We start from the raw sequence: 16,529 nt of genomic DNA on the forward strand, positions 1-16,529 counted from the left end.
AGAGAGGATCTTGAAAGCAGCAAGAGAAAAACAATCTGTCACATACAAGGGAAACCCAATAAGACTATGTGTAGATTTCTCAGCAGAAACCATGGAAGCTAGAAGACAGTGGGATGATATATTTAAATTACTAAAAGAGAAAAACTGCCAGCCAAGACTCCTATATCCAGCAAAATTGTCCTTCAAAAATGAAGGAGAAATTAAAACATTTATAGACAAAAAGTCACTGAGAGAATTTGTGACCAAGAGACCAGCTCTGCAAGAAATACTAAAGGGAGCACTAGAGTCAGATACAAAAAGATGGAAGAGAGAGGTATGGAGTAAAGTGTAGAAAGAAGGAAAATCAGATATGATATATATAATACAAAAGCCAAAATGGTAGAGGAAAATATTATCCAAACAGTAATAACACTAAAAGTTAATGGACTGAATTTCCCAATCAAAAGACATAGACTGGCAGAATGGATTACGACCCAGCAATACCACTGCTAGGTATCTACTCAAAGGACTTAAGGGCAAAGACACAGATGGACATTTGCACACCAATGTTTATAGCAGCATTATCTACAATTGCAAAGAGATGGAAACAGCCAAAATGTCCATCAACAGACGAGTGGCTAAACAAACTGTGGCGTATACCTACGATGGAATATTATGCAGCTTTAAGACAGACTAAACTTATGAAGCATGTAATAACATGGATGGACCTAGAGAACATTATGCTGAGTGAGTCTAGCCAAAAACTAAAGGACAAATACTGTATGGTCCCACTGATGTGAACCGACATTCGAGAATCAGCTTGGAATATATCATTGGTAACAGAGACCAGCAGGAGTTAGAAACAGGGTAAGATAATGGGTAATTGGAGCTGAAGGGATACAGACTGTGCAACAGGACTAGATACAAAAACTCAAAAATGGACAGCACAATAATACCTAAGTGTAATGTAACTATGTTGGAACACTGAATGAAGCTGCACCTGAAATACAGTTTTTTGTTTGTTTGTTTGTTTGTTTGTATCTTTTGTTTTTGTTTTTTTTCTTTTTCCTTTTTTTATTATTTTTTTTATTGACAGAAAGAAAAAAAAAAGAAATTAACACAACATTTAGAAATCATACCGTTCTACATATGCACTCAGTAATTCTTAACATCATCACATAGATGCATGATCATTGTTTCTTAGTACATTTGCATCAGTTTAGAGGAACTAGCAACACAACAGAAAAAGATATAAAATGTTAATATAAAGAAAAGAAATAAAAGTAGTAATAATAATAAAAACAACAACAAACAAACAAACAAGCAAATAAAAACAAAAAAAACCCTATAGCTCAGATGCAGCTTCATTCAGTGTTTTAACATGATTACTTTACAATTAGGTATTATTGTGCTGTCCATTTTTGAGTTTTTGTATCTAGTCCTGTTGCACAGTCTGTATCCCTTCAGCTTCAATTACCCATTGTCTTACCCTGTTTCTAACTCCTGCTGAACTCTGTTACCAATGACATATTTCAAGTTTATTCTCGAATGTCCGTTCACATCAGTGGGACCATACAGTATTTGTCCTTTAGTTTTTGGCTGGATTCACTCAGCATAATGTTCTCTAGGTCCATCCATGTTATTACATGCTTCATAAGTTTATCCTGTCTTAAAGCTGCATAATATTCCATCGTATGTATATACCACAGTTTGTTTAGCCACTCGTCTGTTGATAGACATTTTGGCTGTTTCCATCTCTTTGTAATTGTAAATAATGCTGCTATAAACATTGGTGTGCAAATGTCCGTTTGTGTCTTTGCCCTTAAGTCCTTTGAGTAGATACCTAGCAATGGTATTGCTGGGTCGTATGGCAATTCTATATTCAGCTTTTTGAGGAACCGCCAAACTGCCTTCCACAGTGGTTGCACCCTTTGACATTCCCACCAACAGTGGATAAGTGTGCCTCTTTCTCCGCATCCTCTCCAGCACTTGTCATTTTCTGTTTTGTTGATAATGGCCATTCTGGTGGGTGTGAGATGATATCTCATTGTGGTTTTGATTTGCATTTCTCTAATGGCCAGGGACCTTGAGCATCTCTTCATGTGCCTCTTGGCCATCCGTATTTCTTCTTCTGGTAGGTGTCTGTTCAAGTCTTTTTCCCATTTTGTAATTGGGTTGGCTGTCTTTTTGTTGTTGAGTTGAACAATCTCTTTATAAATTCTGGATACTAGACCTTTATCTGATATGTCGTTTCCAAATATTGTCTCCCACTGTGTAGCCTGTCTTTCTACTTTCTTGATGAAGTTCTTTGATGCACAAAAGTGTTTAATTTTGAGGAGCTCCCATTTATTTCTTTCTTTCTTCAGTGCTCTTGCTTTAGGTTTAAGGTCCATAAAACCGCCTCCAGTTGTAAGATTCGTAAGATATCTCCCTACATTTTCCTCAAACTGTTTTATGGTCTTAGACCCAATGTTTAGATCTTTGATCCATTTTGAGTTAATTTTTGTATAAGGTGTGAGATACAGGTCTTCTTTCATTCTTTTACTTATGGATATCCAGTTCTCTAGGCACCATTTATTGAAGAGACTGTTCTGTCCCAGGTGAGTTCGCTTGACTGCCTTATCAAAGATCAAATGTCCATAGATGAGAGGGTCTATATCTGAGCACTCTATTCAATTCCATTGGTCGATATATCTATCTTTATGCCAATACCATGCTGTTTTGACCACTGTGGCTTCATAATATGCCTTAAAGTCCGGCATCGCTAGACCTCCAGCTTCGTTTTTTTTCCTCAAGATGTTTTTAGCAATTCGGGGCAACCTGCCCTTCCAGATAAATTTGCTTATTGGTTTTTCTATTTCTGAAAAATAAGTTGTTGGGATTTTGATTGGTATTGCATTGAATCTGTAGATGAGTTTAGGTAGGATTGACATCTTAATTATATTTAGTCTTCCAATCCATGAACACGGTATGCCCTTCCATCTATTTAGGTCTTCTGTGATTTCTTTTAGCAGTTTTTTGTAGTTTTCTTTATATAGGTTTTTTGTCTCTTTGGTTAAATTTATTCCTAGGTATTTTATTCTTTTAGTTGTGATTGTAAATGGGATTCGTTTCTTGATTTCCGCCTCAGCTTGTTCATTACTAGTGTATAGAAAAGCTACAGATTTTTGAATGTTGATCTTGTAGCCTGCTACTTTGCTGTACTCATTTATTACCTGTAGTAATTTTGTTGTGGATTTTTCTGGGTTTTCTATGTATAGTATCATATCGTCTGCAAACAGTGATAGTTTTACTTCTTCCTTTCCAATTTTGAGGCCTTGTATTTCTTTTTCTTGCCTAATTGCTCTGGCTAGAACTTCCAACACAATGTTGAATAATAGTGGTGATAGTGGACATCCTTGTCTTGTTCCTGATCTTAGGGGGAAAGTTTTCAATTTTTCCCCATTGAGGATGATATTAGCTGTGGGTTTTTCATATATTCCCTCTATCATTTTAAGGAAGTTCCCTTGTATTCCTATCTTTTGAAGTGTTTTCAGCAGGAAAGGATGTTGAATCTTGTCAAATGCCTTCTCTGCATCAATTGAGATGATCGTGTGATTTTTCTGCTTTGATTTGTTGATATGGTGTATTACATTAATTGATTTTCTTATGTTGAACCATCCTTGCATACCTGGGATGAATCCTACTTGGTCATGATGTATAATTCTTTTAATGTGTTGTTGGATACGATTTGCTAGAATTTTATTGAGGATTTTTGCATCTATATTCATTAGAGAGATTGGTCTATAGTTTTCTTTTTTTGTAATATCTTTGCCTGGTTTTGGTATGAGGGTGTTGTTGGCTTCATAGAATGAATTAGATAGTTTTCCCTCCACTTCGATTATGTTGAAGAGTTTGAGGAGAGTAGGTACTAATTCTTTCTGGAATGTTTGATAGAATTCACATGTGAAGCCGTCTGGTCCTGGACTTTTCTTTTTAGGGAGCTTTTGAATAACTAATTCAACCTCTTTACTTGTGATTGGTTTGTTGAGGTCGTCTATTTCTTCTTGAGTCAAAGTTGGTTGTTCATGTCTTTCCAGGAACCTGTCCATTTCATCTAAATCGTTGTATTTATTAGCGTAAAGTTGTTCATAGTATCCTGTTATTACCTCCTTTATTTCTGTGAGGTCAGTAGTTATGTCTCCTCTTCCATTTCTAATCTTATTTATTTGCATCCTCTCTCTTCTTCTTTTTGTCAATCTTGCTAAGGGCCCATCAATCTTGTTGATTTTCTCATAAACCAACTTCTGGTCTTATTGATTTTCTCTATTGTTTTCATGTTTTCAATTTCATTTATTTGTGCTCTAATCTTTGTTATTTCTTTCCTTTTGCTTGCTTTGGGATTAGTTTGCTGTTCTTTCTCCAGTTCTTCCAAGTGAACAGTTAATTCCTGCATTTTTGCCTTTTCTTCTTTTCTGATAAAGGCATTTAGGGCAATAAATTTCCCTCTTAGCACTGCCTTTGCTGCGTCCCATAAGTTTTGATATGTTGTGTCTTCATTTTCATTTGCCTCTAGGTATTTACTAATTTCTCTTGCAATTTCTTCTTTGACCCACTTGTTGTTTAAGAGTGTGTTGTTGAGCCTCCATGTATTTATGAATTTTCTGGCACTCCGCCTATTATTGATTTCCAACTTCATTCCTTTATGATCCGAGAAAGTGTTGCGTATGATTTCAATCTTTTTAAATTTGTTAAGACTTGCTTTGTGACCCAGCATATGGTCTATCTTTGAGAATGATCCATGAGCCCTTGAAAAAAAGGTGTATCCTGCTGTTGTGGGATGTAATGTCCTATAAATGTCTGTTAAGTCAAGCTCATTTATAGTAATATTCAGGTTCTCTATTTCTTTATTGATCCTCTGTCTAGATGTTCTGTCCATTGATGAGAGTGGTGAATTGAAGTCTCCAACTATTATGGTATATGTGTCTATTTCCCTTTTCAGTGTTTGCAGTGTATTCCTCACGTATTTTGGGGCATTCTGGTTCGGTGCGTAAATATTTATGATTGTTATGTCTTCTTGCTTAATTGTTCCTTTTAATAGTATATAGTGTCCTTCTTTGTCTCTTTTAACTGTTTTACATTTGAAGTCTAATTTGTTGGATATTAGTATAGCCACTCCTGCTCTTTTCTGGTTGTTATTTGCATGAAATATCTTTTCCCAACCTTTCACTTTCAACCTATATTTATCTTTGGGTCTAAGATGTGTTTCCTGTAGGCAGCATATAGAAGGATCCTGTTTTTTAATCCATTCTGCCAGTCTATGTCTTTTGATTGGGGAATTCAGTCCATTAACATTTAGAGTTATTACTGTTTGGATAATATTTTCCTCTACCATTTTGCCTTTTGTATTATATTTGTCATATCTGACTTTCCTTCTTTCTACACTTTTCTCCATGCCTCTCTCTTCTGTCTTTTTGTATCTGACTCTAGTGCTTCCTTTAGTATTTCTTGCAGAGCTGGTCTCTTGGTCACAAATTCTCTCAGTGACTTTTTGTCTGAGAATGTTTTAATTTCTCCCTCATTTTTGACGGACAATTTTGCTGGATATAGGAGTCTTGGCTGGCAGTTTTTCTCTTTTAGTAACTTAAATATATCATCCCACTGTCTTCTGGCTTCCATGGTTTCTGCTGAGAAATCTACACATAGTCTTATTGGGTTTCCCTTGTATGTGACAGATTGTTTTTCTTTCGCTGCTTTCAAGATCCTCTCTTTCTCTTTGACCTCTGACATTCTAACTAGTAAGTGTCTTGGGGAACGCCTATTTGTGTCTAATCTCTTTGGGGTGCGCTGCACTTCTTGGATCTGTAATTTTAGGTCTTTCATAAGAGTTGGGAAATTTTCAGTGATAATTTCTTCCATTAGTTTTTCTCCTCCTTTTCCCTTCTCTTCTCCTTCTGGGACACCCACTACACGTATATTTGTACGGTTCACATTGTCCTTGAGTTCCCTGATACCTTGTTCAAATTTTTCCATTCTTTTCCGGATAGTTTCTGTTTCTTTTTGGAATTCAGATGTTTCATCCTCCAAATCACTAATTCTATCTTCTGTCTCTTTAAATCTGTCATTGTAGGTATCCATTGTTTTTTCCATCTTTTCTACTTTATCTTTCACTTCCATAAGTTCTGTGATTTGTTTTTTCAGTTTTTCTATTTCTTCTTTATGTTCAGCCCATGTCTTCTTCATGTCCTCCCTCAATTTATCGATTTCGTTTTTGAAGAGGTTTTCCATTTCTGTTCGTATATTCAGCATTAGTTGTTTCAGCACCTGTATCTCATTTGAACTATTTGTTTCTTCGTTTGACTGGGCCATATGTTCAATTTTCTGAGCGTGATCCATTATCTTCTGCTGGCGTCTGGGCATTTAGTCCAATTTCCCTGGGTGTTCGACCCCACAGGTTGAAAGATTTTTCTGTGCAATCTCTGGGTTCTGTTTTTCTTATCCTGCCCAGTAGGTGGCACTCGTGGCACACGTTTGTCTACGGGTTCCACCAGTGAAAGCTGCTGTGGGTCCTTTAACTCTGGAAAATTCTCGCCGTAGGGGAGGTTCGGCAGCCCAAGCGTCTTGGAAGAATGCCAGCCGGCCTGGGGTTCCGAATGCAGGGAGGGTCGCCGGCCGCCGCAGCACAGGAGAGCATCCGGCCGAATTAGCTAGTCGGCCCGGGGCGCCAAGCGTGGCGGGAGGGCGCCAGCTGTCACAGCCCGAGAAAGTGCACTGTTCCCAGCTGGACGGGGGAGTCACGTGTTTGGAAGGGATCCCCCGGTCACTGTTCTCCGCAGTCTGGGGATTTCCAACCCAACTATCTCAGTTGGTCCGGGGGGCCTTGCGTGGTGGGGGCACCAGCCGCCGCGGCCTAAGGGGACCGCCTGTCCAATTCTACCAGCTGGCCTGGGAAGGTGGAAGGGAGGGACTCCGATCGCTTGCCGTCCCACCCAGGAAAGCCCGTGCCCCTTGGTGATCTCACCGGAGCTGGTTCTCCCGGATAGTCAGCCGTTCTAGGATGGGGTACGCTGTCCCAACTGTTCCAGGATGGGGTACGCTGTCCCTTTGATCTCCCTCGTGGCTCCAGGAGCTGCTCTGTATTATCTCCACTCCCCCAGTAGCTGTTCTGGAGGAGGAAAGGTGAGGGCGGCAAGGCTGTCGAGGCTGGTGGCGGAGGAGCCGGTGAAGGCGGGGAAGAGGGCACCGTGGTGGTTGGAGAGCCGCCGGAGCAGGAGGGGAAAGAGGGGGGAGAAGGAGGGCGGGCGGTTTGGCTGCTGCGGGGCGTGGGCGCCACGCGGCGGGCCGGTGGAGAAAGCTTCTTTTTCCTTTTTATATATATATATATTTTTTATTAGTATTATTATTTTAATTCTCTTCTCTATATTAACATTCTATATCTTTTTCTGCTGTTTTGCTAGTTCTTTTCCTAAATTGATGCAAATGTACTAAGAAATGATGATCATACATGTATGTGATGATACTAAGAATTACTGAGTGCATGTGTAGAATGGAATGATTTCTAAATGTTGTGTTAATTTCTTTTCTTTTTTTTTTGATTAATAAAAAAATTTAAAAAAACGGAAAGAAATCACATGATCATCTCTATACAGATTGGCAGAATGAATTAAGAAACATAAGCCAGCTATATGCTGCTTACAAGAGTCTCATCTTAGACACAAGGATACACATAGATTGAAAGTGAAAGGATGGACGATTTTCCATGCAAGTTGTAACCAAAAGAAAGGAGGAGTAGCTATAGTAACATAGAACAAGATAGATTTTAAATGTAAAGACATCATAAAAGACAAAGAAGGACACTATATACCAATTAAGGGGTAAGTCACCAAGAAGATATAACAACACACAAACAAAACAAAAGAAATCATAAAAGGATGCTATGAACAACTATAGGCCAACAAACTAGACAATTTAGATGAAATGGACAAAATTCCTAGAGACACACAAACAGGCTACACTAACTCAGGAAGAAACAGAAGATCTCAACAAACCAATCACAAGTAAAGAGAAACAATCAGTCATCAGAAATCTTCCTACAAAGAAAAGCCCAGGGCCAGATGGCTTTACAGGGGAATTTTCTCAAACATTCCAGGAAGAACTAATACGAATCCTACTCAAACTTTTCAAAAAAATTGAGGAAAAAGGAACTCTACCTAACTCATTTTATGAAGCTAATATCATTTTAATACCAAAACTGGGTAAAGATGCTATAAGAAAGGAAAACTACAGGCTAATCTCCCTAATGAACATAGGTGCAAAAATTCTCAATAAAATATTAGCAAATCAAATCCAACAGCACATTAAAAGAACTATACACCATGACCAAGTGGGGTTTATACCAGGAATGCAAGGATGGTTCAACACAAGACAATCAATCAATGCAATACAGCACATTAACAAATCAAAAGGGGAAAAAATCACATGATCATCTCAATTGATGCTGAAAAAGCATTCAACAAAATTCAACATTATTTTCTGATAGAAACACTCCAAAAGATAGGAATCAAAAGTAACTACCTCAATACGATAAAGGGAATATATGAAAAACTGATAGTCAGCATTGTACTCAATGGAGAGAGACTGAAAGCCTTCCCCCTGAGATCAAGTACAAGACAAAGATGCCCACTCTTACCACTATTATTCAACATTGTGCTAGAAGCTCTAGTTAGAGCATTCAGGCAGGACAAAGACATAAAAGGCATCCACATTGGAAAGAAAGAAGTAAAACTCCCATTATTCGCAGATGATATAATACTATACTTGGAAGATCCTGAGAAATCTACAGCAAAGTTACTTGAGCCAATAAACAAATTCAGCAAGGTGGCAGGATATAAAATTAATGTGCAAAAATCAGTTACATTTCTATACACAAGGAATGACCTAGCTGAGGAATCAGTTAAGGAAAAAATTGCATTCAAATAACAACTAAAAGAATCAAATACTTAGGAATGAACTTGACTAGGATGTAAAGGATTTGTACACAGAAAACTATATAATATTGCTGAAAGAAATCAAAGGAGATCTAAATAGGTGGAATGACATTCCCTGCTCATGGATAGGAACTAAATATAGTTAAGATGTCAATTCTCCCCAAATTGATCTACAGAGTCAACACGGTACCAATAAAAATTCCAACAACCAACTTGGAAGATTTGAAAAAGCTAACTGCCAAATTCATCTGGAAGGGAAAGAGACCCCAAATAGCTAAATGCATCCTAAGAAAGAAGAATGAAGTGAGAGGGTTAACACTCCCTGATTTGAAAGCCTATTATAAAGCTACAGTGGTCAAAACACCATGGTACTGGCACAAAGACAGAAGCATTGACCAATGGAATCAAATTGAGAGTACAGAAATAGACTACCAAATCTATGGTCAACTGATTTTTGACAAGGCCTTCAAATCCTCTAAACTGGGACAAAATAGTCTTTTCAATAATTGGGCATGGAAGAGCTGGATATCAATAGCAAAGACAATGAAAGAGGACCCCTGTGTTATAATCTACACAAATATTAACTCAAAGTGGATCAAACGCCTAAATTTAAGAACTAGTATGGAAAAGCCTCTAGAAGAAAATGTAGGGAAATATCTTCAAGGCCTAGTAATAGGAGGTAGCTTCCTAAACTTTACACCCAAAGCACAAGCAAGAATAAAAAAAATAGGTAAATGAGAACTCCTCGAAATCAAATGCTTCTGCACCTCAAAAAACTTTCTCAAAAAGGTGAAGAGGCAGCCAACTCAATGCAAGAAAATATTTGGAAATCACATATCAGACAAAGGTTTGATTTCCTATATATACAAAGAAATCATACAACTCAACAACAAAAGAACAAACGATCCAATTGTAAAATGGGCTAAAGATATGAGTAGGTGTTCTATCTTGCTAGCTGCTGGAATGCAATATACCAGAAACGGAATGGCTTTTAACAAGGGGAATTTAATAAGTTGCAAGTTTATAGTTCTAAGGCCAAGAAAATGTCCCAATTAAAACATGTCTAAAGAAATGTCCAATCAAAGGCATCTAGGGAAAGATACCTTGGTTCAAGAAGGCCGATGAAGTTCAGGGTTTCTCTTTCAAGTGAGAAGGCGCATGGCGAACACAGTCAGGGCTTCTCTCTCAGCTGGAAGGGCACATGGCGAACACGGCATCATCTGCTAGCTTTCTCTCCTGGCTTCCTATTTCATGAAGCTCCCCGGGAGGCATCTTCCTTCTTCATCTCCAAAGGTCGCTGGCTGGTGGACTCTCTGCTTCGTGGTACTGCAGCATTCTCTGCTCTCTCTGAATCTCTCTGAGTCTCTCATTCTCCTTTTATAGGACTTCAGAAACTAATCAAGACCCACTCAAATGGGTGGAGACATGTCATCCCCTAATCCAGTTTAACAACCATTCTTAACGAAATCTCATCAATCAGGGAGATGATCTCATTACAGTTTCAAACATACAGTATTGAATAGAGATTATTCTACCTTTATGAAACGGGATTTATATTAAAACATGGCTTTTCTTAGGGGGCATGCTTCCTTTCAAACCAGCACATTCCACCCTCTGGCCCCTAAAAAAGACATGTTTTTCCCATATACAAAATACATTAATTTCATAACAATATCAGATATCCTTAAACCTTTTAGTAGCAATACAAACAAAGTATCAAATTAGAGACAGTATAAAATCTCATCAAATCAGTTACAGGCATGGTCTGTCCTAAGGGAAAATTCTCTCCATTTGCTCTGGACCATTGAAAACTCATAACAAGTTATTTGCTGCCAGCATACAAAGAAGGAACATTCATAGGATGCATAGACACATTTCCATAGGGAGGAAGGAACACAGGGGTCACCAGACCCATACAGTTTCGAAAACCCGCAGGGCAAAGTCCATTAGATTTCAAAGTCTGAGACTCATTTATCCTCAGGGCTTTAGAAAGTGGCAGTCTCACCCTTTCCAAATGCCTACACCTGCCTCTCTCTGAATGCAACCTTGGGGGATATTGGGGAGAGTAGGCATTTTTCTGAAAAGCAAGTACAGGTGCCTCAAAAATACATGAATAGATGCATGTTTTCACTGACTATAAGGAAAATGGAGATCAAGACTACAATGAAATAACACCTCACACCTATAAGAAAGGCTGCTATTAAATGAACAGGAAAGTATAAATGTTGGAGAGGATGTGGAGAAACTGGGACAGTTATGCACTGCTGGTGGGAATGTGTAATTGTTCAAACTCTATGGAAGACAGGCAGTTCCTTAGGAAACTAAATAGCGAGTTGTCCTATGACCCAGCAATAGAACTACTTGGTATATACCCAGAAGAGCTGAAAGCAATGACACAAACAGACATTTGCACACCAATGTTCATAGCAGCATTATTCACAATTGCCAAAAGGTGGAAACAAACCAAATGCCCATCAACAGACAAGCGGATCAATAAAATATGGTATATACATACAGTGGAATATTATGTAGCAGTAAGACAAAATGACATCCTGACATCATGACAGGATGGGTGAGCCTTGAGGACATAATGTTGAGTGAAATTAGCCAGACACAAAAGGACAGATACTGTATGATTCCATTTTTATGACCATCATAAAGGTATAATCAGAGACTTATAGTACAGAATACAGGGGACTTTGAGATACACAGAAGCTGTAGATGGGTGAGCCATTAGCTAATGAGGTTGAACTCCAATGTAAGAGAATTGGTAGGAGTGAAGGTGGTTCTCTAGTGGGTCTAGAAGTAATATTACCATATCAAAGATGAGCAAGATGGAAAGGGGTTGTATAGACCTACTTGTCCCACTGATTCACACTAGAACTATGAACTCTCACAAGAAATACTTCAAAGATATATTTCTTGTACAAAGAGTGTTTAAGTCCAGGGTACAGGGGGAAAACTGCTATTGCATGCTATGAGCTATGTTCAAAAGGAAACCATCAGCACTACTGCAACAGCAGAGGTAAACAGCAGAGGGGTGAGGGATAAGAGTTAAGAGGAGGTTTTAGATTTCCTATTTGATAAGAGTATGTTTATTGGTTTTCTGTCTCCTGGAAACAATGAAATTATCTAAAATTGAGAATGTTGATGGACTATGAACTTTGGGCTCTCTACATGATGCCTGATAAATGCAAGTGGCTGAAGGATGCACTGATGGAGAAGATTGGCGAACAATGGTGTATACTTATGAATGAAGGATGTGCTGCTACAGAAAGGAACAATGTCGTGAGGCATGCAACAATGTGAATGAATATGTGGGACATTTGGTGAGACAAAATAAGCCAGAAACGAAAAAAAAAAAAAAAAAAACCAATGGTATGGTCACCTTTAGAAAATGCTTATAAGAAAACAGGGGCCTAGATTGCAAGCTTTTAGAGCAGACACATTAAATCCAGAGTGGTGATTATTATTTCTGGATTTTGAGAGGCTGTTTTATATATATATAACCTGATATTTAGAGATAAGAACGAAGCTAAACAGGTTGGGGTTGAAGTAAATCAGAACATAGGGATAAGGAAGACAGTGTCTGTGTTTTAGAACCACACATACTCTTTGAGACCAATGGAAGAAAGGTTTATTTGATCTGTAATGCATAATCTAATTCAACCTATCTGTACAGCTCATTTGAACAACTGAAACTCAGGGAGCACAGAATAAGAAAGAGGTCCTTTAATCCTGTATAGATTATTGTAATGCCTGGAAATATTGTAGAGTATATTAGGCAGATAATCAAAAAGTATTGGCAAAGTCCCCTGAGGGAGGGGAGAAAAATATGGAACTATTAAACCTTACTAGGCATACCCAAATCAATAGGCCATGCCCTTGATCATGAGGCTTCCTCTTGTGAAGCTTACATAGGTAGTGGAGAAGCTTAGACTACCTATAGGCATGCCTAAGAGTTACTTCTGAAAGACCTCTTTTGTTGCTCAGATGTGGCCTCACTCTCTCTAAGCCCAACTTTTCAAGTGAAATCATTGCCCTCCCCCCTATGTGGGACATGACATCCAGGGGTGAAAGGCTCCCTGGCAACGTGGGAGAGGACTCCCAGGGATGAATCCAGACCTGGCACCTTGGGATCAACAATTCCATCCTGACCAAATGGAGGAAAAGAAGTGTAATTAATAAAGTATCAGTGGCATAGAGAGTTCAAACTGAGTCGAGCGGTTATTCTGGAGGTTTCTCTTACACAAACTTCAGGTAGACCTTGCTACCTACCATAACCTGCCAACCCCCACCATGACCATTCCAGCCAATCCTAAAGAATACCTGGGGCAATATTTAAGATTTCACAAAGTTTCCAGGCACGAGAGTAACTTTCCGGACACCTACAACCTCCAAATGGATCCTTGGTCCAGATAAATCCTGAAACCTAGCCCAGCCTCTCCAGAACATCAGATAATTCATCTCTCTACCCCATATTAGTAACAGACCCTTCCAATATCAAAAATTTAGAATTGCCATAGCCCAAACAACCCCCAAGAGAGGTATGGAAAGATCAAAGGTAATGTTGGAATTATACATAGAAAATAGGATTTAACAAATGAATATAAATGCTGAATCCCTAAATTGATGTCATTTAGTCTCCAGTATTTTAGAGCAGCTAGAAGTAAAAACCTAAAATTGTGAAATTGTAACCCATGTCAAAGTCTGAAATATGTTCTACAACTAATTGTTGTGTTGTGCTTTGAAATTTATAGCTTTTTTTGTATATATGCTATTGTTCACAAAAAAAGAAGGAAAAAAAGTTGATTGTGATGATAAAAAAGTATTTAAGCCCTCTAGCCTCCTATATTCTGGAGCAACTAGAAGGGAAAATATGAGAGAATCATATGGTAGCCCATGGCCCATGACAAACTCTAGGATCTATCCTGTAACCACTTTTTGAAGAGTGCTTTGAAAACTATTGCTTTTTTATTTCTTTGTTTTGTACATATACTATACTATGCAATAAAAAAAGTTAAAAAAAAAAAAAAAAAAGAAAGCATGCATGTGCCCATTACAAATGGCAATCACACTAGGCTAAAGTAAACAGCTATTTGGTACTTTTTAACATAAAAATTGAAAAATATCATGCACATGGATGATCATAGAGAGTCGGGTTATATTACCAGTTTGGAGCTATGAATGATTGAGAAGGCCCAAAATACAATGAATATACATGGAGAGGTGAGCTGCCAGCTTTCATATTACTTATACCATTTTTTCTTTTCACTTACAGCATAGATGTGCATTATTTTCACTGAATTTATTTCATTGTTCATCAGTTGGTTAAAAACAAAAGAAATCAGCTTTATACAATGATAGAATGGGCCACGTGATTTCATTTCATTTACATTGATATCTTAAAATGTCTTTTAATAAGCTGAATAGTAAACCACACAAATAAGTAGAGCATTTACTTTGCAAAGTTGCTTTTTGACTGAGGGCATTTGACATTGAAGAAAGAGCACAGGCTTAAGGACTGCAGATCTGCCACTTATCAAGATGTGAGCATGTACAAAGCGTTACTCTCTGCATCTCAGGGTACTCATTTGTCAAGGGGTCATATTAAGACCTAAATTGCTGGGCTACTATGAGATTTAAATGAGATAAAGCATATAAATTATCTGACCCAATGCCTGACAGAGAGGTAATAAAGGTGATCAATAAGTGCTCCTTCTCTTTTGCTTTCCATCAAAACATGTCCCTATACCAGCACGCCCCCTCCCTTTACACCCATAGGTGAAACCTACTTTTGCTTTCAATTATGTTGGCAAAGAAACATTGTTTGATACTGGTTAAAAATAGGAGACAACCTTTTCAGCCTTAGAGTGCCGATTTAAGTAACACTTTACATGTATTCATTTTTTAAAAAGAGGCTGGCATATACATCATAATGTAATTCACAATAATCATGAGAACTTAGATTATTACCCAAGTTTTGCAAATGAGAAAAACAGAGTAAAGAGACTTGCCACAAATGAGACAGCTACCAGTGGAAATTAGGACTGGCAGCCAGGTCTTCCAGACACCCCCGCATACTTGTTAGGGTGCCTAAGTTTCTGTGACCCGAAGTCAGACAGCCCAAGGTTCAGGTCCAGCTTTTGCTGCAATCTAGATGTGTGTCCTTGTGTTAGACCACGTAATTTCTCTCGTTCCTCAGTTTTCCCACTATTAAGAATTACAACCATAATATATTTTCATGAAACTGTTGTAAAATAAATTGTGTAAACTATTAGCTCAGTGCCTTGAGCAAAGCAAGTGCTTCACCTGCATTAACTAGGATTATACACCCAGTGTTTTATGTTTTCTGTTGCCCCCACCCCGACTCCATGGAGCTACTTAGACAGCTGTGTCAAAATAGTTCAGGTTCTTTGGAACAAAACAGCTTTCCGTCTTAGGACTAGGACTAGTTTCAAATGTCTGCTTTGTAAAATTTCGTCCTTCGATGTGCTGCAATATCTCGACTACTCCTGCCCGAGACCCATTCCTGTGCACCATGACAAACCCGACAGACTTGTTGAATGGGGTGGGGGTGGGGGGGAGTGTTGGCTTGTCCTAAGCCTAGATCTTAGCTAGGGAAAGCATGCCCCCAGTTTTAACCTGTGTCTCTCCTGCCTTCTCCCTAGGAACTAACTTCACCCTAGCGGAACTGGGGATCTGTGAGCCCTCGCCGCACCGCAGCGGCTACTGTTCCGACATGGGCATCCTTCGCCAGGGCTACTCCCTCAGCACGGGGTCCGACGGCGACTCCGACACGGAGGGGGGGATGTCTCCAGAGCACGCCATCAGGCTGTGGGGGAGAGGGATAAAATCCCGGCGCAGTTCCGGCCTGTCCAGTCGCGAAAACTCAGCCCTGACCCTGACCGATTCTGACAACGAAAATAAGTCAGATGATGAGAACGGTAGGCCTGCTTCGTGAATACCTTTTTTTGTGTTCTGGGCGCTGCTCACAATGTGGGGCTTGGGGAGTTCTGTTTGTTTTTGTGTTTGTTTTTAATACGAAGCATATAAAACCATTCATTTTCCTTTAAACCGACCTCGTCCACCTACTCTGAGCTGGGGGAAAATAAACCGGCAAGTCTCAAGCGCGCAAGAAATGAGAAGAGAATTTTAAACTCACACTTTGATGATAACACGGTATTCAGGGATAGTCTGTTGGTCTTATTAGCAAGTAAATTACATTGCAAAAGAGGCAACTTGATAAACTGTGACCTATACCTAGAAATGTCCTCTCTCCACGAGTTTCTAGGTCTTCGTATTGATCTCCCCTTCCCAGTAAATGGCAACCTGGGTTATTTTTTTCATGAAGATCTCTTAAGAATCCTACCTTATCTTAGACTTTCATTTCCAGGCGGCAATGCCTCATATCCGTATTGAACATCAGACTTGGAACAGATGCTCTGGAGTTTAATAATGACAAATAGGAAGAGGCTTGTCTTCAGAAAAGTTTTCTCTTATATGTTTGCTTTCCCCTCGGCACCTATGTAGGTTAATGGCTTCCCACATCTTCCATCTCAAATCATGATTGCTTATCCATCA

At 38.8% G+C, this 16,529-nt stretch overlaps 1 protein-coding gene across 1 annotated transcript in view; it reads left to right on the forward strand.

Moving 5' to 3' along the window:
- LOC143664338 (teneurin-2-like) overlaps window positions 1-15,909 on the forward strand; it is a 392,537-nt gene extending 376,628 nt beyond the window's left edge. The window contains exon 4 of the mRNA XM_077137987.1: window positions 15,617-15,909. Coding sequence (XP_076994102.1) covers window positions 15,617-15,909 — 293 coding nt within the window. The remainder of the gene's footprint in view (window positions 1-15,616) is intronic.
- The last annotated feature ends 620 nt before the right edge of the window (window positions 15,910-16,529 follow it).

Source organism: Tamandua tetradactyla, chromosome 20 (genome assembly GCF_023851605.1).
Source record: "Tamandua tetradactyla isolate mTamTet1 chromosome 20, mTamTet1.pri, whole genome shotgun sequence".
Classification (NCBI taxonomy): Eukaryota; Metazoa; Chordata; class Mammalia; order Pilosa; family Myrmecophagidae; genus Tamandua; species Tamandua tetradactyla.